Below are 25,632 nucleotides of genomic sequence, written 5' to 3' on the forward strand. Positions count from 1 at the left end.
TGTGTTCTCCCCCCCCCGCCTTTCTCCCCCAACCCTGGATAGAGAAGTTTCTCCTGAATTCTCTGATGTATTTTATCGGTGACTACCTCCTATCGATGACCCGTGGTTTTTGACTCCCCCTGTCTTTAGTGGAAGGACTATCTCGACCCCTGCTGCAGCCGGCTCTTCTCCCCCCCCCCCCGCAGTGTGTTTACGGTTTGTGTGCTGTCTCTGCAGAAATCCTCGCGATCGGTTTGATAAATGAAGCCTTGGACCGCAGCGACCCCGAGAGGACGATAGCGGCTCTCCTCATGCCCTCCGCCGACCTGGCTGACCTGGACTTCCTGGCCGCCCGGCGTTACCACGACGTACTGGCAGCAGCCAAGCGGCACAAAGCAAAGGTACGGTGGCGGATGGGTGGGTGGAAGCCCCCCCCCCCCCCCCCCCCACTCCCCAGACTGGGCTGACTCTTCTGTTTCCCGTCCCCCCCTCCCCCACAGGTCACACGGGATGAGGCAGCAGTCCTCTGGTTTGACGAGATTCAGGACGGGATCCACGCGTCCAACCAGGATTGTCAGAACGCCAGGAAAAGTGAGTCGTTCTGTTCAGGGATACGTGCGAGCGGAAGCTCAGGCCTGTCGGTGTGTTCTTAAGGTCTCTGCCATGGCTTGGTGGTGGCATTCCCATCTCTGGAGTCAGAGGGTTCTGGGTTTAACCTTGACTGGAATCCAGGTCAACGTCCCCAGTACTCATTGAATCCCTTCAGCGGGACAATTTAGCACGGCCAATCCACCCTAACCTGCACATCTTTGGACACTAAGGGGCAATTTAGCATGGCCAATCCACCCTAACCTGCACATCTTTGGACACTAAGGGGCAATTTAGCATGGCCAATCCACCTAACCTACACATCTTTGGATGCTAAGGGGCAATTTAGCATGTCCGATCCACCTAACCTGCGCATCTTTGGACGCTAAGGGGCAATTTAGCATGTCAGATCCACCAAATCTTTGGACACTAAGGGACAGTTTAGTACAGCTAATCCAACTAACCAGCATGTCTTTTGGACTGTGGGAGGAATCCGGAGCACCCTAAAGAAACCAATGTATGCACAGGGGTGGGGTGGGAAGTGCGGACTCCGTACAGTCAATGACCCGAGCCAGGAATTGAACCCGGGTCCCTGGCGCTGTGAGGCAGCAGTGCCAACCCACTGTGCCATTGTGTTGTCCCACCATTCATAGAGAAGGAAAGGAGAGGGTGCAGAATGTAGTGTTACAGTCACAGTGAGGGTGTAGAGAAAGACCAACTTAATGCAAGGTAGGTCCATTCAAAAGTCTGACAGCAGCAGGGAAGAAGCTGTTCTTGAGTCAGTTGGTGCGTGACCTCAGGCTTTTGTATCTTTTTCCTGACAGAAGAAGGTGGAAGAGAGAATGTCCGGGGTGTATGGGGGGTCCTTGATTATGCTGGCTGCTTTTCCTGAGGCAGCGGGAAGTGTAGACGGAGTCAGTGGATGGGAGGCTGGTTTGCGTGATGGGATTGGGGCTACGTTCACCACCCTTTTGTAGTTCCTTGCGGTCTTGGGCAGAGCAGGAGCCCAGACCAAGCTGTGATACAGCCAGAAAGAATGCTTTCTAAGGGGTATCTGTAAAAGTTGGTGAGAGTCGTAGCGGACATGCCAAATTTCCTTAGTCTTCTGAGAAAGTAGAGGCGTTGGTGGGGTTTTCTTAATTATAGTGTTGGTGTGGGGGGGGGAAACCAGGACAGGTTGTTGGTGCTCTGGACACCTAAAAACTTGAAGCTCTCAACCCTTCTACGTGAGAGAGAGAGAGAGCAGAGAAAACATGACTGCTTCAACTTGTAGTCGTGAGTGACAGCTCACTTTACAGACAGACTGTAATCCATCTCCGGTTTTGTTCTCAGTGTCCTTGGGGATAGCAGCCATCAACCAGGCAATCAAGGAGGGTGTGGCATCCCAAACGCTGCGTGTTCTACGCTCACCAGGCGTGGCTCTGTGCGGTGTCATTCCAGAATGTGCCTCTGTCTACCAGTCTGAGCTGGCCACCTTGATGCGAGTTAAAGTGGAGACAGGTAAGCTACTGCCTCAGAGGTGAAGGGATGTTGTTCAGGTTACGGGACTTGAGCAAAGAGCAACGACAAGTGCAACGCAGGAACAGGCCTTTGGACCGCCAAGCCTGTGCCAATCATGGTGCGGCCTGTATCCCTCTATTCCCTCCCTATTTGTGTGCCCATCCAGATGCCTCTTAAACGTTGCTAATGTGCCTTGCTTCCACCACCTCTCCTGGCAGTGCGTTCCAGGCACCCACCACTCTCAGCGTGAAAAACCTCCCCTGCACATCTCCCTTTAACTTCCCCCCCCCCCTCTCACCTTGAACCTGTCCCTTGTCATTGACACTTCCACCCTGGGGAAAAAGCCTCTGACTGTCCCCTCTGTCTCTGCCTCTCATCATTTTGTAGACCAGATCTCCCTCAGCCTCTGTCTTAGAACATAGAACAGTACAGGCCCTTCGGCCCTCGATGTTGTGCCAAGCTATATCTGAACCCAAGATCAAGCTATCCCACTCCCTATCATTCTGGTGTGCTCCATATCTGATAACCGCTTGAAAGTTCCTAAAGTGTTCGACTCCACTATCACAGCAGGCAGTCTATTCCACACCCCAACCACTCTGAGTAAAGAATCTACCTCAGACATCCCTCCTATATCTCCCACCGTCAACCTTAGAGTTATGCCCCCTAGTAAACAGCAAACAGTCTTTCCAGTGAAAACAATCCCAGTTTATTCAACCTCTCCTCATAGCCCTTGAGACCAGGCAACATCCTGGTGAACCTTCTTTACACACTCTCCAAAGCTTCCACGTCCTTCTGGTAGTGTGGGACCAGAACAAATATTCCAAATGTGGCCTAACCAAGGTCTGATATAGTTGCAACATGATTTCCCAACTCAGTACAAGTGAGCACCACTTGCAGGGCCAGCATTTACTGCCCATCCCTAACTGCCCTTTATTTCAGAGGGGCATATGTTAAGTTTAAGCTAGTTTTATTTATTAGTGTCACAAGTGGGCTTGCATTAACACTGTAATGAAGTTACTGTGAAAATCCCCTAGTCGCCACACTCTGGCACTTGTTCGGGTTACACTGAGGGAGAATTTAGCGTGGCTGAATCCACCCTAACCAGCACGTCTTTCGGACTGTGGGAGGAAACTGGAGCACCCAGAGGAAACCCTCGCAGACACGGGGAGAATGTGCAGACTCTGCACAGATAGTGACCCAAGCCGGGAATCGAACCCAGGTCACTGGTGTTGTGAAGCGGCAGTGCTAACCCCACTGTGCCACCACCATGTAGGCCGGACTGGGCAAAGGACGGCAGATTTCCTTCCCCAGAAGGGACATAGAACACTACAGCACAAACAGGCCCTTCGGCCCACAAGTTGCGCCAATCATACCCCTACCTTCCAGGCCTATCTATAACCCTCAATCCCATTAAATCCCATGTACTCATCCAGAAGTCTCTTAAAAGACCCCAAAGAGTTCGCCTCTACCACCACTGACGGCAGCCGATTCCACTCACCCACCACCCTCTGAGTGAAAAACTCACCCCTGATGTTTCCTCTGTACCTACTCCCCAGCACCTTAAACCTATGTCCTCTTGTAGCGACCACTTCAGCCCTGGGGAAAAGCCTGTGAGAATCCACCCTATCTATACCTCTCAACATCTTATACACCTCTATCAGGTCACCTCTCATCTTTCGTCTCTCCAGGGAGAAAAGACCGAGCTCCCTCAACCTATCCTCGTAAGGCATGCCTCCCAATCCAGGCAACATCCTTGTAAATCTCCTCTGCACCCTCTCTATAGCTTCCACATCCTTCCTGTAGTGAGGAACATTGGTGAACCGGATTGTCAAGGTCACATTACTTTCAATCCCAGAGCCATAAATTGAACTTAAATCTCACCGGTTGCCGTGGTGGGATTTGAACCTGCGACTCCAGAGCTTGAGCCTGGGACCTCCGGATCGCCAGCCCTGTGAAATTACCAGTCAGTCACCGTCTCCCCTTCGCCTACCCTGCGTGTCGCTTTCCCCAAAAAGCGATTCGTCAACCGCCATTTCTCTTTGGTAAAACAATGCTGATTTTGTCTGATCGCGCAGTGATTTTCCACGTGCGTCGTTAATACTTCCCTAATGATAGACTCCCAGCGTTTTGTCTGATGCCTGAAGTCAGGCTTACTGATCCCCGGTTTCTTCCTCCCTCCTTTGTTGGATCGCGAATTACGTTAGTTACCTTCTGATCCGTCCTCGGATCTTGGGGGCAATCGCAACCACGCAAGTCCACAGAAAGAGCGGAGGGGGCGGGGGAGACGAGACTAACTAAATCGCTCTCTTCAAAGAGCTACCAAGGCATGATGGCCCAAATGGCCACCTCCCGCGCTGCAAGATTCTAACATCTAGTGGCACGGTGGTTAACGCTGCTGCCTCTCAGCGCCAGGGACCTGAATTCAATTCCAGCCTCGGGTGACTGTGTGGAGTTTGCTCGTTCGTAGAGTTGTACAGTGCAGATAAAGGCCATTCGGCTCATCGTGTCTGCATCGACCACAATCCCAGCCTGGCCTTATCCCCATAACCCCCATGCGCTTACCCTGCTAATCCTCCTAACACCAAGGGCCAATTTAGCACGGCCAAGGCACCTAACCAGCACATCTTTGGATTGTGGAAGGAAACCGGAGCACCCCAGAGTAAACCCACTGAGAGAACGTGCAGACTCTGTACGGACAGTGACCCAAGACGGGAATCGAACCTGAGTCCCTGGTGCTGTGAGGCAGTAATGCTAACCACTGTGCCAGTTCTCCCCATGTCAGCGTGGGTTTCCTTCCACACTCCAAAGATGTGCAGGTTAGGTGGATTGGCCATGCTAAATTGTCCCTTAGTGTCCAAAGATGTGTAGGTTAGGGTGGATTGGCCATGCTAAATTGCCCCTTAGTGTCCAAAGATGTGTAGGTTAGGGTGGATTGGCCGTGCTAAATTGTCCCTTAGTGTCCTGAGATATAGAGGTTAGAGAGATTCTAATCATAGAATCTCTACAGTACAGAAACAGGCCGTTCAGCCCATCAAGTCTGTACCGATCACAAACCCACCCTGTTCCCATAACCTCTCACATTTACCCTGCTAATCCCCCACACAATAGGGTGAATTTAGCATGTCCGGTCCCCCTCACCAGCACATCTTTGGACTGTGAAGGGAAACCGGAGCTTCCAGAGGAAACCCACGGAGAGAACGGGCAAATTCCACACAGACAGTGACCCGAGCCTGGCGCTGTGAGGCAGAGCTGCTAGCCACCATGAGTGGGGTTGTGAGGTAAAGCTGGGTAAGAATCGGTGCTGACTCGATGGGCCGGACGGCCCCCTGCACTGTAGAGATTCAATGCTCTCGCGTCAGGAAGGCGAACCGCTTCTTGTTACTGCTCCCATTCTCCAGGGGACAACCGGAGCAGCTGGGTGAAACACAAGCTGAAGGATGGCTCGGCGTACTACTTCAACCTGCACACGCTGGAGGGAAGCTGGGAGCGCCCCAAGGGTTTCGTTCAGAGTTCAACGCAGCTCGGCAGGGATGAGATCCAGGTACGGCGTCGCTGACCCTCGCCCTGTGCCACTCGGCTGCCGGAGGTTTGACCAGAACGGCTAAACGTGAGGGGTGTGGGTTGGAAATCGATGGCTGCCGGAGTTCGATGTTGAGACCATCTACTCTCGGAGCTAAGAGATGGATCAGAATATTTTCAGAGGGAGGTGGGAACTGGGGAGGAGCGGGGCGGCGGGGGTTGGGGGGGGGCGCGGGGGGAACAACACAGCTTCACCTGACCAATCCCAGAGCTGATTCCAACGGGAGGGTGGAGGGCAGGGCTCCAGAACAAAGGGACAGGGCTTAAAATTTGAGTCAGGCTGTTGTAGGGTGATGCGAAAGTCTGGAACTCCCGTGGAGACTGGCGCCCAATTAACATAAGAACATAAGAAATAGGAGCAGGAGTAGGCCATCCAGCCCTTCGAGCCTGCCCCGCCATTCAACAAGATCATGGCTGATCTGTCGCTGTTCAGTTCCACTTTCCCGCCCTCTCCCCATAACCCTCAATCCCCTCTCCTATCAAAAACCCATCAACCCGCGTCTTAAAAATATTTAGCGAGGCAGCCTCCACCACTTCAACGGGCAGAGAATTCCAGAGATTCACCACCCTTTGAGTGAAGAAGTTCCTCCTCAACTCCGTTCTAAACCGCCCCCCTTTTATCTTGAGGCTGTGCCCCCTAGTCCTATTGTCTTTTTTGAGCGGGAAGAGTCTTTCCACCTCTATCCTATCCATCCCATTCATCATCTTATACGTCTCAATGAGATCTCCTCTCATTCTTCTAAACTCTAACGAGTACAAGCCCAGTTTATTCAGCCTCTCCTCATAGCTCAACCCCCTCAACTCCGGTATCAGCCTAGTAAACCTCCTCTGCACTCCCTCCAAGGCCAAAATATCTTTGCGCAGGTGCGGCGCCCAAAAATGCACACAGTACTCCAGTTGCGGCCTCACCAATACCCTATACAGCTGCAGCAAGACCTCCCTACTTTTATATTCAATCCCCAATTAACAATTCCACGTGGGTGAGTGTTGGCTGGGTAAAGGGATCTGGGATAGATGGATCGGGGATATGGATCAACCACGTGGAATAGAATCGGGGACTCGGCGGACTCTCGCTGTTCCTCTGGGTGCAGACAGCTCTCGGGTGGGGGGGCCTCTTAGTGGCAGTGGGATCAGGAGTGTTGGGGCGACCAGCGATTTATGTGTATCACGCAAACACTGACCATTGATATATTTATTCTCCTCCTCCTACTCCCACCCCTCCTCCTCCTACTTCCTCCCAACCCCCCTTCTACTCACCCTCGCCTCGCCTCCAGGCCACCGTGACTGGAGTAACAGCCATTTATAATCGAGAGCAGCTGTGGAGGAGCAACGAGAGGATGATCACGCGGCTCCAGGCCCACATGAGGGGCTACCTTGTCCGCGCAGACCTGAGCGCTCGCAAACACTTCCTCCAGAAACAGCTGCCAGCCATCGTCAAGATCCAGGTACGGGCGCGCCTGCTTTTCCTTGCCCCCATCCCACCAGATTAGAGTGCCGATTTCTGCCTGGTAAGTTGACCGCAGTGGGTAACCGTGGGTCAGATACGCGCCAAAGGGATTCAATGGAAATAAATGTAAAAATCCAACCCATCCCCACGCGGGCAACCAGTTGAAAGCCTTTGTGGGGCAGCACGGAGGTTAGCACCACTGCCTCACGGCGCCAGGGACCTGGGTTCGATTCCCGGCTCGGGTCACTGTCTGTGTGGAGTCCGCACATTCTCCCCGTGTCTGCGTGGGTTTCCTCCCACAGTCCAAAAGATGTGCGGGTTAGGAGGTTTAAGCAATTAATCATTAATTGCCCCTTCGTGTCCAAAGATGTGCTGGTTAGGTGGATTGGCCATGCTAAATTGCCCCTTAGTGTCCAAAGATATGTAGGTTAGGGTGGATTGGCCATGCTAAATTGCCCCTTAGTGTCCAAAGATGTGCTGGTTACGGTGGATTGGCCATGCTAAATTGCCCCTTAGTGTCCAAAGATATGTAGGTTAGGGTGGATTGCTCATGCTAAATTCTCCCTCAGTGTATCCGAACAGGTGCCAGAGTGTGGCGACTAGGGGATTTTCACAGTAATTTCATTTCAGTGTTAATGTCAGCCTACTTGTGAGACCAATATATAAAAAAAAAAGCCTTGCTATTAGTGAGGTGACCAGAACTACACAAGTGCTCAAACTGTAGCCTAACCAACGCTTTGTAGAACTCCAACGTAACCTCCCTGCTCTTGTACTCTATTCCACGTTTGACCTGCTCTGCTAGCCACAGTATTTACACGTGTGTGTGGTCCAGTTCAGTTTCTGCTCAATGGTAACCCCCAGCCCCAGGATGTTGGGTGTTCACCTCCTTTCACCCTGTAAGCATCCTGGAGCAAAGTACGGGAGTATTCTTGTTGCATTCAGTTCAAAGATGCGACCACTTGTGGTAATGGCCTGTGCCTTCAGACACGGTGCATTCCTGCAGTGGCTGTGCATCCGTGTGTCAAATGTTCCTGCAATTCATAGGTAATAAACACTCCCTCGCTACTGCGTTAGCCTTCAAGGAATAATTATTTAAAAGTATATTTAGCTCCTTCCTCTTGCTGCTCGATTTTAATTCCAAAGTTGAACCGTGTTAAAGAAATTGTACTCTTGCGATGGATGGTAACTCTGAGGGAAATGATGTTCAGCTATCTTTCACGTTTCAGTCACGTTGGAGAGGCTGCAGACAGCGGAGAGATTATCAGCAGAGACTCCTTCACTTTCGAGACAACACGGATGCTGTAATTAAGGTACCGTGGCTTTGGCCTCCCCATTGCGTGCAATATTAACTAATTATAATTGGGGAGCAGGGGGCTGCCGTAAAGAACACCTCTAAATATTTAAAGCTCCTTCAGTGGCTGGCTGGCCGGTCCCATCCAGTTGAGCCCCGCAGGCGAGGTTCGGATCCGGTAGGTGTTGATGGGTCGCGGGGGAGAACAGAGTTTGGAAGTGGGATCTCGCTCCTGCTCTGCACTTTGATTTGATTTATTATTGTCACATGTATTGGGATACAGTGAAAAGTATCGTTCCTTGTGCGCTATACAGACGAGGCACACCGTTCATAGAGTACATAGAGGAGAAGGGAAGGAGAGGGTACAGAACGTAGTGTTACAGTCGCACCTAGGGTGCGGATAAAGATTAACTTAGTCTCTAAAGACGTGCTGGTTAGGTACATTGGCCGTGCTATATTCTCCCTCAGTGTACCCAAACAGCCGCCGGGGTGTGGCGACTATGGAATTTTCACAATAACTTCATTGCACTGTTAATGTCAGCCCACTTGTGAGACTAATGAGTAAACTTTAGAGTATTGTGTTCTGTTCTGGGCACCATTTTTTAGGAAGGATGGGGTTTGATTTGATTTATTATTCTCACATGTATTGGGATACAGTGAGAAGTATTGTTTCTTGTGCTATACAGTCAAAGCATACCATTCATAGAGTAAATAGATTTGATTTATTGTTGTCTCGTGTATTGAGATACAGTGGAAAGTATTGCTTCTTACACTATACAGACAAAGCATACCATTCATAGAGTACATAGATTTGATTTATTATTGTCACATGTATTGGGAGACAGTGAAAAGTATTGTTTCTTGCACGCTATACGGACAAAGCATACCATTCATAGAGAAGGAAAGGAGAGAGTGCAGAATGTAGTGTTACAGTCAGGGTGTAAATGCGTGGGGTTATGTGGGCAGTGGGGGGTGGGCTTAGATAAGAGGCTCTTTCAGAGTATTGGTACAGGTTCGAGGGGCTGAATGTCCTCCTACACTATGGGGATGCTATGAATCAATCTTGCAGAGGGGATGGTATGGGAATAATGGGCTGAATGGCCTCGCTTGCTGTCACCATTCTAGCGGTGGAGAGCAGGGTGTTCTCCCTATTTTGGATGATTAGCTGGTGTGAACGTATTTACCCCGGAGAGTTTGTCGAGCTGCCCCTAGGCTGGTCCTGGGCGTTGCTTTCTCAAGTCACTGCCGTTGCGTTTGACGTGCCTTTTCCTGTTTGACGTTCCAGATCCAGTCCTGGGTGCGAATGTGGCAGGCACAGAGGAGGTACAGGGCCAGGCTGCGGCACTTCAAGAACAACGTAAGCTCGATGGAATAATGCCCGTGTTAGCGGTGTCCCTGCTTACAGGAACCTGGCAGCTTTTAACCCGCTGGAGAAACGGAAAGAGATGTCAACGGAAAGCTTGACCACAGCCATTCTGATGAAACCTTCCTTCATTTTTTTCCTTCAGGCCCTGATTACCCTCCTCTCTTGGATCTGTGTATCCTTATTTAAATTGCCTTCACTCTGAGGGTGCGGATTTGAACCCCTGCACTGCTGACGTCCCCTGCCTTCAGCTGCTTGCGGTTCTAAACTCTGGAATTCCTTCTCTTAAATCTCGCTGCCCCGTCTTTAGGACATTCCTTAAGATCAACCTCTTTGTTAACTGCCTCACTATCTCTCTAACCATCTCTGGTGTTGCAGGATTTGAACCCGGGTCCCCAGATCATCGCCCTGCAGCTCACCACCACCTTCTCAAGGGGCAACTGGGGGAACGGGCAATAAATGCTGGCCCAGCCAGCGACACCCATGTCCCACAAATGAATAACACAGGGATATAACTGAACAATTGCGAAATTATTTGCAAAAGGGTATATTGGCCTTGGAGGGAGTACAGAGAAGGTTCACCAGGTTGATACAGGAGATGAGGGGGTTAGCTTATGAGGAGAGATTAAATAGATTGGGTCTGTATTCGTTGGAGTTTAGAAGGCTGAGGCGGGGTGACCTTGTAGAAACATATAAGATAATGAAGGGGCTAGATAGGGTAGAGGTAAAGAGATTCTTCCCACTTGGAAAGGAAACCAGAACTAGAGGAGACAGCCTCAAAATAAGGGTGCGGTTTAGAACAGAGTTAAGGAGGAACTTCTTCTCTCAGAGGGTGGTGAATCTCTGGAATTCTCTGCCCGTTGAAGTGGTGGAGGCTACCTCGCTGAATATGTTTAAGTCACGGGTAGATAGATTTCTGATCGATAAGGGAATTAAGGGGAGCAGGCAGGAAAGTGGAATTGATCCACTTCAGATCAGCCATGATCTTACTGAATGGTGGGGCAGGCTCGAGGGGCTAGATGGCCTACTTCTGCTCCTATTTCTTACGTTCTTATGTAATTGTGTTTCTCTCACCAATCAGGTAGACCTCACCTGTAATAAAGTGAATTCTCCTATCTTCTATAAAAATCAATGATTCGCAAGAGAGCTGATACCTGTGCAGCACGGTGGTTAGCACTGCTGCCTCACAGCGCCAGGGATCATGTCTGGGTGGATTTCCTCCCACAGTCTGAAAGATGTGCTGGTTAGGTGGATTGGCCATGCTAAATTGCCCCTTGGTGTCCAAAGATGTGCTGGTTAGGTGGATTAGCCATGCTAAATTGTCCCTTAGTGTCCAAAGATGTGTAGGTTAGGGTGGATTGGCCTTGCTAAATTGCCCCTTAGTGTCCAAAGATGTGTAGGTTAGGGTGGATTGGCCATGCTAAATTGCCTCTTAGTGTCCAAAGGTGTGTAGGTTAGGGGGATTGGCCATGCTAAATTGTCCCAAGATGTGTTGGTTAGATGCGTTGGCTGTGCTAAATTCTTCCTCAATGTACCCGAACAGGCGCCGGAATGTGGCGACTAGGAGTAAATTCATTTTGGTGTTAATGTAAGCCAAGGTAACAAATAAATACATTTCAAATAATCTTTGATATATACTCAGTTACCCTTTCCTTATCCGCTAACCACAGAATATTTTTGTTGGCGTTGTTATGCTGCCCTGTCTTAGTTCTTGTACCAGAATGTAATGTGTGCAATCTCAATTATTCACCAGCCTCCCATCAGGGAGTTGATCCACTCTGAATCGGGTGACTAACAGATGTCCACTAGACACAAGTCCTAGTGATGTGGTTCTCCGCACAGCCTAACGAGCTATTTTCTTGCATTCCTGCAGATTGCTGCAGTGGTAAAGATCCAGGCGTTCGTCAGGGCAAACAAGGCCAGAGGGGACTACAAACTGCTGGGTAAGTAATATTTAAACACAGCCATGCTGTGTCGATCACCCCGCGGTTCTTTTGGGGTCTGCGATGGTTTCCTCTCAGTAACCATTGCCAGCTGAGGGGCAGCCTCCAATAGAGGTTCCAACTGCAAAAGCTGCTTTCCGAATTCAGTCTCACTTCCAATTTCTGCCAGAGCTCTCACAGCTGGCATGACAGAGTCCCGACAGTACAGGAGGAGCCCATTCAGCCTATGGAGTCTGCACCAACTTTTGCCCATTCCCACCCCCTGCATATTTACCCCACTAATTCCCCAACCTGCACGTCTTTGGACACTAAGGGACAATTTAGCACGGCCAATCCACCTAACCCGCACATTTTTGGACACTAAGGAGCAATTTAGCATGACCAATCCACCCTAACCTACACATTTTTGGACACTAAGGAGCAATTTAGCGTGGCCAATCCATCTAACCATCAAGCTGTATCACAGCTTGGTATGGGCTCTTGCTCTGCCCAAGGCTGCAAGAAACTACAAAGGATCGTGAATGTAGCCGAATCCCAAGTCACAAACCAGCCTCCCATCCATTGACTCTGTCTACGTGTACCCGAAATATTTTCCACTCTGCAGGATTGGTAAAGCACTCGCCTGTAAGCAGCAGGATGTGGAATCGGGTAGGTGACCTAACGCACCACTCTTAACGTGCTGCCAAGTGCTTCAGGTGAGACACTAAACCTAGGACCTTGCCCTCCGTACCCTGGTGATTGGGCACTGGAGACCCCGCAACCAGGCTGGAAACAACCCTATTTTCCTCGCTGTCCCGGCCCACCGTTCTCCTGTGTCCAGTGCTGATTGTGGATCTTGCTGTGTACAAAACCGTTCCTGCCTTTGCCCCGTGCCATTCAATCGAACGCCTGTGCTTGAAGCACTCCCCGTGCCGTTAACCTTTTTAAAAACCGTGTGCCCCTCAGTCCGAGCCAAGAACCCCCCGCTGAGCGTGGTGCGGAAGTTTGCACATCTCCTGGAACGCAGCGACCATGACTTCCGTGAGGAGTGGGAGCTGATGCGACTGCGGGAAGAGGTGGTACAGCACATCCGTTCCAACCGGCACCTGGAGCAGGACCTCAACACCATGGACATCAAGATCGGGCTGCTGGTGAAGAACAGGATTACCCTGCAGGTGAGGCTTTACCTGGCAGGTAGGTGGCAGTTTAAACTCCTCCTGCTGTGGGACTATGCATCCCAATTTGTACGTTTCAAGGGGGTTGTGCAGTCTTGAATGGGCAAGAATGAACAGCATTGAGAGAGGCATTCGGCCACTCTGCTCTGTGCTGGTGTTTCTGCTCTGCACAAGCTTCCTCGCTCTTTATCTCACCCCCTCAACGTATCCTTCTCATCCTTTCTCCCTCATTTATCCAGCTTCCCTCCCCTCAATGTATCTCATGCATTTCGCCTTAAACACAACTCATGGGAGCAAGTCCCACGTTCTCCCACCCCAACTCCCTCTGCCGGAGCGAGTCCCACATTCTCCCCCCCCCCCCCCGCCAACTCTCCCTGCAGGAGCGAGTCCCACATTCTCCCCTCCGCCCCCCCCACTCTCTCTGCGGGAGCGCGTCCCACATTCTACCCCCCACTCTCTCTGCGGGAGCGCGTCCCACATTCTCTCGCCCCACGAGAGTGGGCTTTCGGTCAGAGGTATTGCTGCTGTGATTCACTGCTTCCTCGTTGGCGCACCAGCGGAGAGTGACTTCACTGGGCAAGTGCCACAGTGATGTGTCTCTGTGAAGAACCCAGGTGATGTTGCTTCTGTTTCGTAGGAGGTCGTTTCCCACTGCAAGAAGCTCACCAAGAAGAACAAAGGGCAGCTGTCGGACCTGATGGGGATCGACAAGCAGAAGGGGTTAAAGGCTCTCAGCAGAGAGAAACGCGAGAAGCTCGAGGCATACCAACATCTCTTCTACCTCCTGCAGGTAACCGGGTTCGGCCGCGACAATGTCTCCTTCTGTGACGTTGGTAAGGCCACACTTGGAATATTGTGTACAGTTCTGGTCACCCTATTATAGAAAGACCGCAGAAAATATTTACTAGGATGCTACCGGGACTTGATGGATTGAGTTATAAGGAGAGGCTGGATAGACTGGGACTTTTTTCTCTGGAGCGTAGGAGGCCGAGGGGTGATCTTATAGAGGTCTATAAAATAATGAGGGGCACAGATCATCTAGATAGTCAATATCTTTTCCCAAAGGTAGGGGAGTCTAAAACTAGAGGGCACAGGTTTAAGGGGAGAGGGTCCAGAGGGGCAATTTTTTCACCCAGAGGGTGGTGAGTGTCTGGAACGAGCTGCCAGAGGTAGTAGTAGAGGCAGGTACAATTTTGTCTTTTAAAAAGTATTTAGACAGTTACACGGGTAAGATGGGTGTAGAGGGATATGGGGCAAATGCGGGCAATTGTGATTAGCTTAGGGGTTTGAAAAAAAGGGGCAGCATGGACAAGTTGGGTGAAGGGCCTGTTTCCATGCTGCAAACCTCTGACTCTATCTGTCAGTTGACTTGGAGTCAGATTCTTTTCTTTATTAGTTTCTGGGACATGGGCGGCGCTGGCTGGGCCAGCATTTATTACCCATCCCTAGTTGCCCTTGGAGGGGCAGTTGAGAGTCAACCACATTGCTGTGGCTCTGGAGTCACGTGTAGGCCAGACCGGGGTAAGGACGGCGGATTTCCTTCCCTAAAGGGAACCAGATGGGTTTTTCCCACAACGGGCCATCAGTAGATTCTTAATCCCAGATTTTTAAAATTGAATTCAAATTTCACCATCTGCTGTGGCGGGATTTGAACCCAGGTCCCCAGAGCGTTTGCTGAGTTTCTGGATTAACGATCCAGCAATAATACCACTAGGCCATCACTACCCCTTGAAGAGATTACCAGATCTCTGACTGATGTTAGATTTGATTTATTATTGTCACATGTATTGGGAGACAGTGAAAAGTATTGTTTCTTGTGCACAATACATACAAAGCATACCATTCATAAAGAAGGAAAGGAGAGGGTGCAGAATGTAGTGTTACGGTCATGGCTAGGGTGAAGAGGAAGATCAACTTAATGTGAGGTAGGTCCATTCAAAAGTCTGACAGCAGCAGGGAAGAAGCTGTTCTTGAGTCGGTCGGTACGGGACCTCAGACTTTTGTATCTTTCTCCCCGACGGAAGAAGGTGGAAGAGAGAATGTCCGGAGTGTGTGGGGGGGTCCTTGATTATGCCGGCTGCTTTTCCCCGAGGCAGCGGGAAGTGTAGACAGAGTCAGTGGATGGGAGGCTGGTTTGTGTGATGGGATTGGGCTACGTTCACAAAATTTTGTAGTTTCTTGTGGTTTTGGTCAGAGCTGGAGCCCAGAACAAGCTGTGATACAACCAGAAAGAATGCTTTCTATGGTGCATCAGTAAAAAGTTTTGAGAGTTGGCATGGGGAGGATCTGGACGCCTAAGAACTTGAAGTTCTCTCAACCATTTCCACTTTGTCCCCGTTGATGTAGACGGGGGCATGTTCTCCTTTACGCTCCCTGAAGTCGATGACAACCCCCTTCGTTTTGTTGGTGTTGGGGGAGAGATTATTGTTGCCGCACCAGTTCACCAGATGTGGTGGGAGGGAGAATGTGCCAGTGTTCTCTGAAACCTCCAGGGGACTGGAATGTAAAGTGCGTAGGAGGAGATTGTATGACAATTCTGTAGAGACTTGGTCACAACCAGCCTGCAGTAACTGCGTTCCGTTCTGGCACTACTTCTCAGAAGATTGTTGGCCTTGGATGGGCTGCAGTGTCGATTCACGGCGAATTTAACCCCAGATACCTCAAAAGGTTAATTTACGAGGGTGGCACTCACAGTTTTGGCTTGTAATCCCTCAAACATAGAAGGTTAAAGGCGATCTGATCGAGAGAGGTTTAAAATCGTAGGCAGCACAGTGCCAGGGACCTGAGTTCAAATCCGGCCTTGGATGACTGTGTAGAGTTTGCACCACCACCACCACCCCCCATAGTCCATAAATGTGTAGGTTAGGGTGGATTGGCCATGCTAAATTGCCGCTTAGTGTCCAAAGATGTGCAAGTTAGAGGGATTGGCCGTGCTAAATTGTTCCTTCGTATCCAAAGATGTGGAGATGCCGGCATTGGACTGGGGTGGGCCCAGTAAGAAATCACAATGCCGGGTTAAAGTCCAACAGCTTTATTTGGTAGCCCAAGCTTTCGGAGCCCTGCCCCTTCCTCAGGTAAAGCTATTGGACTTTAATCTGGTGTTGTAAGACTTCTTACTGTCCAAAGACATGCAGGCTGTGGAGGTTAGCGGGGTAAATGCACAGCGACAAGCGAATGGGGTCTGGGGCTAAGGACGGGAGGGTGGCCCTGGGTGGGGGCGCTTTGTTGGAGGTTGGGTGCAGAGCTGATGGGCCGAATGGTCTTGTGCACTGCAGGGATTCTATGAAGATTGGGTAGGATCGACGGGAAGAAAGAATTTGCTGTGATGGGGTTGGGGGAGAGAGAGGTGGGGGAAGATCTGGAGTTCCCCTACAAAGTTGTCATGCCTGAGGAGGGTGGGATGGGGCCTCAATTGGGAAACTGAAGACCAGATTTGACTGGTTGGGTTAATGGGATTATGGCAGGTAGGTGGAGGTCCAACACAGATCAGCCACGATCCGATTGAGTGCAGGAGCGGGTGTGCGAGGCTGAATGATCTCCCGTTTGTTAGTTTAACTCCCCTCCCTTTTGCCCTCTTGTCTCCCCAAGGCCAATGCCAGTCTCTTGTCCTGTGGAAAGCACAACCCGTTGTCCGAAAAACACCAGAGAGAGACCGCTCCTTGGACTTCTTAAAAGAATAAATTTGTGGGATGTGGGCCAGCATTTATCGCCCATCCCTAGTTACCCTTGAGAAGGTGGTGGTGAACTGCCTCCTTGAATCGCCCACGTGCTGTGGGTAGACCCACAATGCCATTGAGGGAGGGAATTCCGGGATTTTGACCCCAGCGACCGCAAAGGAACGGCCGATATAGAACATAAAACATAGAAAAACTACAGCACAAACAGGCCCTTTGGCCCACAAGTTGCGGCAAACATATCCCTACCTACTAGGCTTACCTATAACTTTCAATCCTACTCAGTCCCACGTACTCATCCAGAAGTCTCTTAAAAGACCCTATCGAATCCGCCTCCTCCACCACCGACAGCAGCCGATTCCTCTCACCCACCACTCTGAGTGGAAAACTTACCCCTCGCATCTCCTCTGTACCTACTCCCCAGCACCCTAAACCTGTGTCCTCTTGTGGCAGCCACTTCAGCCCTGGGAAAAAGCCTCTGAGAATCCACTCGATCTATACCTCTCAACATCTTATACACCTCTATCAGGTCACCTCTCATCCTTCGTCTCTCCAAGGAGAAAAGCCTGAGCTCCCTCAACCTATCCTCATATGGCATGCCTCCCAATCCAGGCAACATCCTTGTAAATCTCCTCTGCGCCCTTTCAATAGCTTCCACATCCTTCCTGTAATGAGGTGACCAGAACTGAGCACAGTACGCCAAGTGGGGTCTGACCAGGGTCTTATCCAGCTGCAGCATTATCTCCCAACTCCTAAACTCAATTTCTTGATTGATGAAGGCCAGTACACCATACACCTTCTTAACCACAGCCTCTACGTGCGAGGCCGATTTGAGAGTCCTATAAACCCAGACCCCAAGGTCCTTCTCATCTTCCGCACTGCTAAGAGCCTTACTCTTAATATTATATTCCTTCATCCCATTTGACACGCCAAAATGAACCACCACGCACTTATCCGGGTTGAAGTCCATCTGCCACTCCTCCGCCCAGTCTTGCATCCTATCTATGTCTCACTGCAACTTCTGACATCTCTCCAAACTATCCACAACACCTCCAACCTTCGTGTCATCATATGTTTCCAAGTTGGGACGGTGAGTGGCTTGGAGGGGGATCTTGCAGGTGGTGGTGTTTCCCCATGTGTCTACTGCTCTCGTCCTTCCAGACGGAAGTGGTCACAGGTTTGGAAAGTGCTGTCTAAGGATCTTTGGTGAACTTGGTCTGCTTCACAAGAATCAAGGCCCCACTCACTTCTGCTCTCTTTCTCTGAGATGTCTCTACTGATGTGGAGAATCGGGAGTGGGTGATAATGGAAACTGTGACCTCATTACACAAATTCTGAATGTTTGTTTAGCGAGTTTGCTGTTGCTGGGGAGTTAAATCTCAGGGAAGGCTGTTACCTCCGTTCTGATCGGGGGGAGGCGATGGCCTAGTGTATTATTGTTACACTATTAATCCAGAAACTCAGCTAACGCCCTGGGGGACCTGGGTTCGAATCCCGTCACGGCAGGTGGCGGGATTCAAATTCAATAAAAAAAACTTGGAGTTAAGAATCTACTGATTGTCGGGAAAAAACCTATCTGGTTCCCTTTAGGGAAGGAAATCTGTCGTCCTTACCCCGGTCTGGCCTACATGTGCTTCTAGAGCCACCGCAATGTGGGTTGACTGTCAACTAGGGCAACTCGGGATGAGCAATAAATGCTGGCCTAGCCAGCGACACCCATATCCCACTAATGAATTAAAAAAAAAAAGAATTCTGAGGTTTCACAGAATCCTGAGGTTTCACAGAATCCCAACAGTGCAGAAGGAGGCCATTCAGCCCAACACGTCTGTACTGAGCTCCAACAGAGCATCTTACCGGACCATGTTTCAGTGACCCCACTTATTTTCCACCCCTAACCGATACATCTTTGGACACTAAAGGGCAATTTAGCATGGCCAATCCACCTAACCTGCGCATCTTTGGATACTAAGGGGCAATTTAGCATGGCCAATCCACCCTAACCTGCACATCTTTGGACTGTGGGAGGAAACTGGAACACCCACAGGAAACTCACGCAGACACAGGGAGAACGTGCAAACTCTGCGCAGACAGTGACCCGAAGCCAGAATTGAAGCCAGGTCCCTGGTACTGTGAGGCAGCAGTGCTGACCACTGTGCTACCATTGTATTTTGTAGTGTTATAGACGAGCTGAAAATGTGGCAACCCTTGTTGGGGCTGAAATCTCGACTGCTTTTGATCTGCGTCTCCTTCTCTCCTCACAGACGAAGCCAGTCTACCTGGCCAAGCTGATTTTCCAGATGCCTCAGAACAGATCGACCAAGTTTATGGACTCTGTGATATTCTCTCTCTACAACTACGCAGCCAATGAGAGGGAGGGCTACCTGCTCCTACGCCTGTTCACCACTGCCCTTCGAGAGGAGATTAAGTAGGTGATCACGGTGACGGTGCGCCCTTACTTGTTGACACGGGCGTGTCCGGCTGACGTCTGCATTGGCAGTAACCTGCAAACGGCCTTACCCAACTGGGCATTATTGTCACTAAAATTACAATTGTCCCTAAAAAAAAAGATAAGAACTAAGTGCCCAACAGGCAGGGGGGCTGCGAGAATTTCCTGCACGTTTTTTTGGGCGTACTTGATGGAACAAATCTCTGGCCATCTGATTATTTCCCAACTCTGATTGCCCCCTCCCTCATTGCTCCACTGATCGCACTGCAGACTGCGCTGTGGGCTCCTCTCCCACCACCCTGCCCCTTTCAGTGCCTGATGGGCAGTGCCAGGCTGGCACTACCCAGGGGAATCTCTTCCCCATCCCACCCTCCCAGTAGGCCCTGCCCCTTAGCAGTGCCAGTGTGCCTGATGGGCAGTGCCAGGCTGGCATAGGCCAAGGGGTAACACTTTCCCATCCCACCCTCCCAGTAGGGTCTGCCCCTTTAGCAGTGCCAGTGTGCCTGATGGGCAGTGCCAGGCTGGCCCTACCCAGGGGGATCTCTTCCCCATCCCACCCTCCCAGTAGGGTCTGCCTCTATAGCAGTGCCAGTGTGCCTGATGGCCGGTGCCAGGCTGGAACTGCCCAAGCGGCAACTCTTCTCCTACCCCATTCACCTTGGGGGAACCTCAATGGCTTCTGCACACCTGGTCCCTGTTGGTGGAGAGCAGTTGTAAACCTCGCTGGTGGGAAGCTCTCCTGGAGCAGGAGGAGAGAGATTAGCGGGCCGGGAGACCACTGTCCCGGGCTCAGTAATCATATGGAAGTGAGGATTTCCATAAGGTTAGCAGCCCGTGCCAATTACGTCTAAAAACATGGTTTGGGTGATGCGCGATAAGCCAGATGTCAGTTGTGAGTCCCACTGATGTCTCCCACTGTTTGAGCAGTGCAGTGGGCCAGGTGAAACACAGCTACGGTGTTATTTGACTGCACAGGCATTGCAGGCAAACTTTCCTACCCGCCCTGCTTTCCACTGCATAGAGTCATAGATGTTTACAGCATGGAAACAGGCCCTTCGGCCCAACTTGTCCACGCCACCCTTTATTTTTAAACCCCTAAGCTAGTCCCGATTGCCCACATTTGACCGATATCTCTCTATACCCATGTAACTGTCTAAATGCCTTTAAAAAGATAAAATTGTATCCGCCTCTACTTCTGGCAGCTCGTTCCAGATGCTCACCACCCTCTCTGTGAAAAAATTGCCCCTCTGGACACTTTTGTATCTCTCTCCTTGATCAAGTATCCAAAGATGTGTAGGTTAGGGTGGATTGGCCATGCTAAATTGTCCCTTAGTGTCCAAAGATGTGTAGGTTAGGGTGGATTGGCCATGCTAAATTGCCCCTTAGTGTCCAAAGATGTGTAGGTTAGGGTGGATTGGCCATGCAAAATTGCCCCTTAGTGTAGAGGGTTAACAGGATAAATACGCGGGGATAGGGCTTGGGATTGTTGTCATTGCAGGCTTGATGGGCCAAATGACCTCCTTCTGTACTGTAGGGATGTTATGGTTCACTAATGAACTTTAGGGAAGGAAATCTGCCGTCCTTACCCCAGTCTGGCCTACATGTGACTCCAGAGCCACAGCAACGTGGTTGATTCTCAAATGCCCTCAGAAACGGGTTAGCAAAGCTTACATTCCCTACAATGAATAAATAAAATCACTGTCCTGGAGGCACAGGGTCTTCATGTAGTTTAATGATCATTTACCCGTGAAGCCCCTTAGGGGCTAGTGAAATGTAAGGATAGTGTTGAAAATGAGCTGCTATTATCTGCATCAGGAGAGTCAGGGGACAGGAATTCCACTAGCTTTCTGCTGATGTGGCAGGGGTGATGGCCTGGTGGTATTATCACTAATCCAGAAACTCGGCTAATGTTCTGGGGGACCAGGGTTCGAATCCCGCCACGGCAGATGGTGGCATTCAAATTCCACAACAAATATCTGGGATTAAGAACCTACGGATGACCCGTTGTGGGAAAAACCCATCTGGTTCCCTTTAGGGAAGGAAATCTGCCATCCTTACCCTGGCCTGGCCTACATGTGACTGCAGAGAGCCACAGCAATGGGGTTGACTCTCAACTGCCCCTCCAAGGGGTAACTAGAGATGGGCAATAAATGCTGGTCCAACCCATGTCCCAGGAATGAATAAACAAAAAGGTGTGGACTAGTTAGGAAACATTTAACCCAGGAAATGGGAGATATGGAGGTGGGACTTCCAGGAATGGAGACCGGGAATACCAGAAAGCTGTTCAATAGTTGTGGCAGGTTGCACCAACCCAAGTCTCTTTTCCATTTTCCTCTTTCTTCTGTTTGTTGCGCAGATCCAAAGTCGACCAGGTGCGCGAGATCGTCACCGGCAACCCCACCGTGACCAAGCTGGTGGTGAGTTTTTACCGCAGCGTTCGCGGGCGGAACGCCCTGCGGGAGATCCTGGGGCCGGTCGTCAAGGAGATCCTGCAGGACAAATCCCTGAGCATCAAGATCGACCCCGTCGACGTCTACAAGGGCTGGGTGAACCAGCTGGAGACGCAGACCGGACAGAGGAGGTAAAAGATGATGAGGGTTGATGAGATACCTGGGGTTTCAGATCTAGCTGGCTTCAAAGAACAGTACAGCACAGGAACAGGCCCTTCGGCTCCTCCAAACCTGCGCCGATCATGATGCCTGCCTAAACTAAAACCGTACCAACTTAGAGTTTATATCCTTCCATTCCCATCCTATTCATGTATTTGTCTAGTTGCTCCTTAAAAGTCGCTATCGTACCTGCTCCCACCCCCTCCCCAGGCAGTGACTTCCAGACACTCACCACCCTCTGTGTAAAAAAAAAAACTTGCCTTGCACATCTCCTCTAAACTTTTCCCCACGCACCTTAAACCTGTGTCCCCCTAGTACTTGACTCTTCCACCCTGGGAAAGAGCTTCTGACTATCCACTCTGTCTGTGCCCATCGTAATCTTGTAAACCTCTATCAGGTCTCCCCTCAACCTCTGTCGTTCCAGTGATGGCAATCCGAGTTTCTCCAACCTCTCCTCATAGCTAATACCCTCCATACCAGGGCAACATCCTGGTAAACCTCTTCTGTACCCTCTCCAAAGCCTCCACATCCTTCTCGTAGTGTGGCGACCAGAATTGGGTGCAGTATTCTAAATGATGCCTAACTAAGGTTCTGTACAGTTGCAGCTCGATCTGCCAATTTTTATACTCACTGCCCCGACTGATGAAGGGAAGCATGTCGCATGCCTTCTTGACTACCTTCTCCATCACTTATAGTGATCGGTGGACATGTACGCCCAGATCCCTTTGCCTATCAATACTACTAAGGGTTTTACCATTTACTGTAATAATTCCTACGTGCATTGGACCTTCCAAAATGCATTATGTCTCACTTGTCCGGATGAAACTCTCATCTGCCATTTCTCCGCCCAAAGTCTCTAACTGGTCTGTATCTTGCTGTATCCTCTGACGATCCTCTTCGCTGTCCGCAAGTCCGCCAATTTTTGTGTCATTCGTTGTAGCCCCTGCCGTCTTGTTTGGAATTCTGTCAGTAATTTGACAAGGAAGTGTACTATGAAAGACCTGACACTGGGAAGTTCTGAAGAACAAAGGGAGACCTTGGTGTGTTTGTCCAGGGATCTCTGAAGGTGGAAAGACAGGTTAATAAGGTGGTGAGAAAGGCATGTGGCGCGCTCGCCTTTATCAATCGGGGTCTAGGTTACAAAGGCAGGGAGGTCATGATGGAGTTGTATAGAATTTTGGTGAGGCCACAGCTGGAGTACTGTGTGCAGTTCTGGTCGCCACATTATGGGAAGGACAGGAGGAGGTGCAGAGGAGATTCACCAGGATGCTGCCTGGGATGGAACATTATGAAGAGAGGTTGGGTGGGCTTGGGTTGTTTTTAGAACACAGAACACCACAGCACAAACAGGCCCTTCGGCCCACAAGTTGCGCCAATCATATCCATGCCTACCAGGCCTATCTATAACCCTCAATCCCACCTATCCTCATAAGGCATGCCTCCCAATCCAGGCAACGTCCTTGTAAATCTCCTCTGCACCCTCTCAATAGCTCCCACACCCTTCCTGTAGTGAGGCGACCAGAACTGCGCACAGTACTCCAAGTGGGGTCTGACCAGGGTCTGATAAAGTTGCAGCATTACCTCCCGACTCCGAAACTCAATCCCTCGATTAACGAAGGCATGGTCCTCAAAGGTTCAATTCCGGCACTGCAGCTTCTGAGGAGGTAAGTTCAGAGCTTCCAGCAGCTCTCTGACTCAGGTCGATAGAAGATGGAGGGCCGACCCGATCGAGGTGTACAAGGTTTATGAGGGGCACGGACAGGGTGGATAGGGAAGCAGCCTTTCCCCTGAGTTGACGGGTCAGTTATGAGGCGACACAAGTTAAACGTGAGTGGTGGGAGGTTTGGGGGGGGCAGTTTGAGGAAAATCTTAAGGTGGTGAGGGTCTGGAATGCGCTGCCTGGGAGGGTGGTGGAGGCAGGATGGTGCACAGCCTTTATAAAGTATCTGGGTGAGCACTTGGCCCATGGTAACATTCAAGGCTCTGGGCCAAGTGCTGGCAGGTGGACAGGTCAAGGCATTTCATGCATCGGTGCAGGCTCGATGGGCTGAATGGGCCTCTTCTGCACTGTCGGACTCTGTTCGGTGACTGCGTGTCCAGCCACCGTGCTGCTCGGTTCCGTTCGGGAAGAGGTGTGTGTGGGGAATGGGGGCCCACAGTCATCGGGTGTCCAGCTCCCTGAGCAGCACTGTAGCTCCTCATCATTACACAGCTCGAGGTGAAGCTTGCGTTTGCTGAGTGATTCAGAAACTCATTAAAACTTGGGAAGGGAGGTAGAATTGATGAGATGCCTGGGTTTTAAATCGAGCTGGCTTCATTGTGGCTGCTGGCACGTTGTCTGAAATTCTGTCAGACTTCTCTCGCGGTTCCCGATATCTTAGCCTGCAGGGTCTGTACTGTTTCAGAAGAAGTATCAAGCAACAACTTGCATGCTTTGTTCTTGGCCCTCGCTCTCCAGGAGCTCACCACTACAGTCTCTGTGTGTCTCTGTCTCTGTCTGTGTCTCTGTGTGTGTCTGTCTGCGTCTCTCTCTGTCTCTGGGTCTGTCGGCATCTCACTATGTCTCGGCCTGTCTGCGTATCTCTCTCTCTCTGTCTCTGGGTCTGTCTGCGTGTCTCTCTCTCTGTCTCTGGGTCTGTCTGCATGTCTCTCTCTCTGTCTCTGGGTCTGTCTGCGTGTCTCCCTCTGTTTGCGTCTCTCTCTCTCTCTGTCTCTGGGTCTGTCTGCGTCTCTTTCTGTCTCTCTCTCTGTCTCTTTCTGTCTCTCTCTCTGTCTCTTTCTGTCTCTCTCTCTGTCTCTTTCTGTCTCTCTGCGTCTCTGTCTGTCTGCGTTACCTTGATCAAGTGCCTGCTCTTCCATTAGCACTGCTGCCTCACAGCGCCAGGGACCCGGGTTCGATTCCCGTCTCGGGTAACTGTCTGTGCAGGGTCTGCACATTCTCCCCGTGTCTGTGTGGGTTTCCTCCGGGTGCTCCGGTTTCCTCCCACAGTCCGAAAGACATGTTGATTAGGGTGGATTGGCCGTGCTAAATTCTCCCTCAGTGTAACCCAAACAGGCGCCGGAGTGTGGCGACTAGGGGATTTTCACAGTAACTTCATTGCAGTGTGAATATAAGCCTACTTGTGACACTGATAAATAAGTTTAAACTTGATGCGCTATTTGGCTGTGGCCAGGTATTGCCTCTTGTCCATCTTGGTTGACATCTACATGTGAGCAAGGGTGTTGAGGTAACAGCTGGGGGTGTTGAGAATAAGTGTAACACACGTAGCCATTCTTTGGATGAGGCCATTTGACTCTGACCAAATTGATGCACCGGCCTTCTGACCTTTACCATCACTGAATCCCCCTACTATCAACATCCTGGGGGTTACCATTGACCATCACTGAATCCCCCCCACTATCAACATCCTGGGGGTTACCATTGACCATCACTGAATCCCCCCCCACTATCAACACCCTGGGGGTTACCATTGACCATCACTGAATCCCACCCCCCCCACTATCAACATCCTGGGGGTTACCATTGACCATCACTGAATTCCCCCCCACTATCAACATCCTGGGGGTTACCATTGACCATCACTGAATCCCCCCCACTATCAACATCCTGGGGGTTACCGTTGACCATCACTGAATCCCCACCCCCACTATCAACATCCTGGGGGTTACCACTGACCAGAAACCGAATCCCTCCCCACTATCAACATCCTGGAGGTTACCATTGGCCATCACTGAATCCTCCCCACTATCAACACTGCCTGATGTCCAATAACAATCCTGGAACTCCCTGCCTAACAGCACTGTGGGTGTACCTACCCCACACACGGGGGACTGACTGATGTTCAATAACATCAGAATCTGTTGCACTGAAGAAAGATAAGATTGGCAATGTTTTGAAACAGCGAGCTTTCACTGTCACAAGAGCATTTGTGGTAGGTACAGAAGACGATCCCAACATATCCAACCGGAAGAACGTAGCGTGGCCCACAAACCTCGTCACAGCATCCAGCTCCTTGTGTAGCTCCCCACCACCCCATACCTGGTGATAGTCCTCCACTT

The 25,632-nt window shown here is 50.6% G+C and overlaps 1 protein-coding gene across 1 annotated transcript in view; it reads left to right on the forward strand.

Moving 5' to 3' along the window:
- Nucleotides 1-216: 216 nt before the first annotated feature.
- The window catches only part of LOC145340548 (ras GTPase-activating-like protein IQGAP1), a gene marked incomplete at its 5' end in the record, with an annotated part of 35,675 nt that continues 10,259 nt past the window's right edge, over nucleotides 217-25,632 (forward strand). Inside the window, 12 exons of the mRNA XM_080185021.1 lie at nucleotides 217-380; nucleotides 480-570; nucleotides 1,900-2,067; nucleotides 5,466-5,608; nucleotides 6,921-7,091; nucleotides 8,320-8,403; nucleotides 9,670-9,741; nucleotides 11,621-11,690; nucleotides 12,636-12,844; nucleotides 13,482-13,634; nucleotides 18,780-18,943; nucleotides 21,321-21,545. Of these exons, the coding sequence (XP_080041147.1) occupies nucleotides 217-380; nucleotides 480-570; nucleotides 1,900-2,067; nucleotides 5,466-5,608; nucleotides 6,921-7,091; nucleotides 8,320-8,403; nucleotides 9,670-9,741; nucleotides 11,621-11,690; nucleotides 12,636-12,844; nucleotides 13,482-13,634; nucleotides 18,780-18,943; nucleotides 21,321-21,545 (1,714 nt within the window). The remainder of the gene's footprint in view (nucleotides 381-479; nucleotides 571-1,899; nucleotides 2,068-5,465; nucleotides 5,609-6,920; nucleotides 7,092-8,319; nucleotides 8,404-9,669; nucleotides 9,742-11,620; nucleotides 11,691-12,635; nucleotides 12,845-13,481; nucleotides 13,635-18,779; nucleotides 18,944-21,320; nucleotides 21,546-25,632) is intronic.

The sequence above is a fragment of the Carcharhinus amblyrhynchos genome, unplaced genomic scaffold (assembly GCF_965287045.1).
Source record: "Carcharhinus amblyrhynchos unplaced genomic scaffold, sCarAmb.v2.hapA chromosome_1133, whole genome shotgun sequence".
NCBI classification, from domain to species: Eukaryota; Metazoa; Chordata; class Chondrichthyes; order Carcharhiniformes; family Carcharhinidae; genus Carcharhinus; species Carcharhinus amblyrhynchos.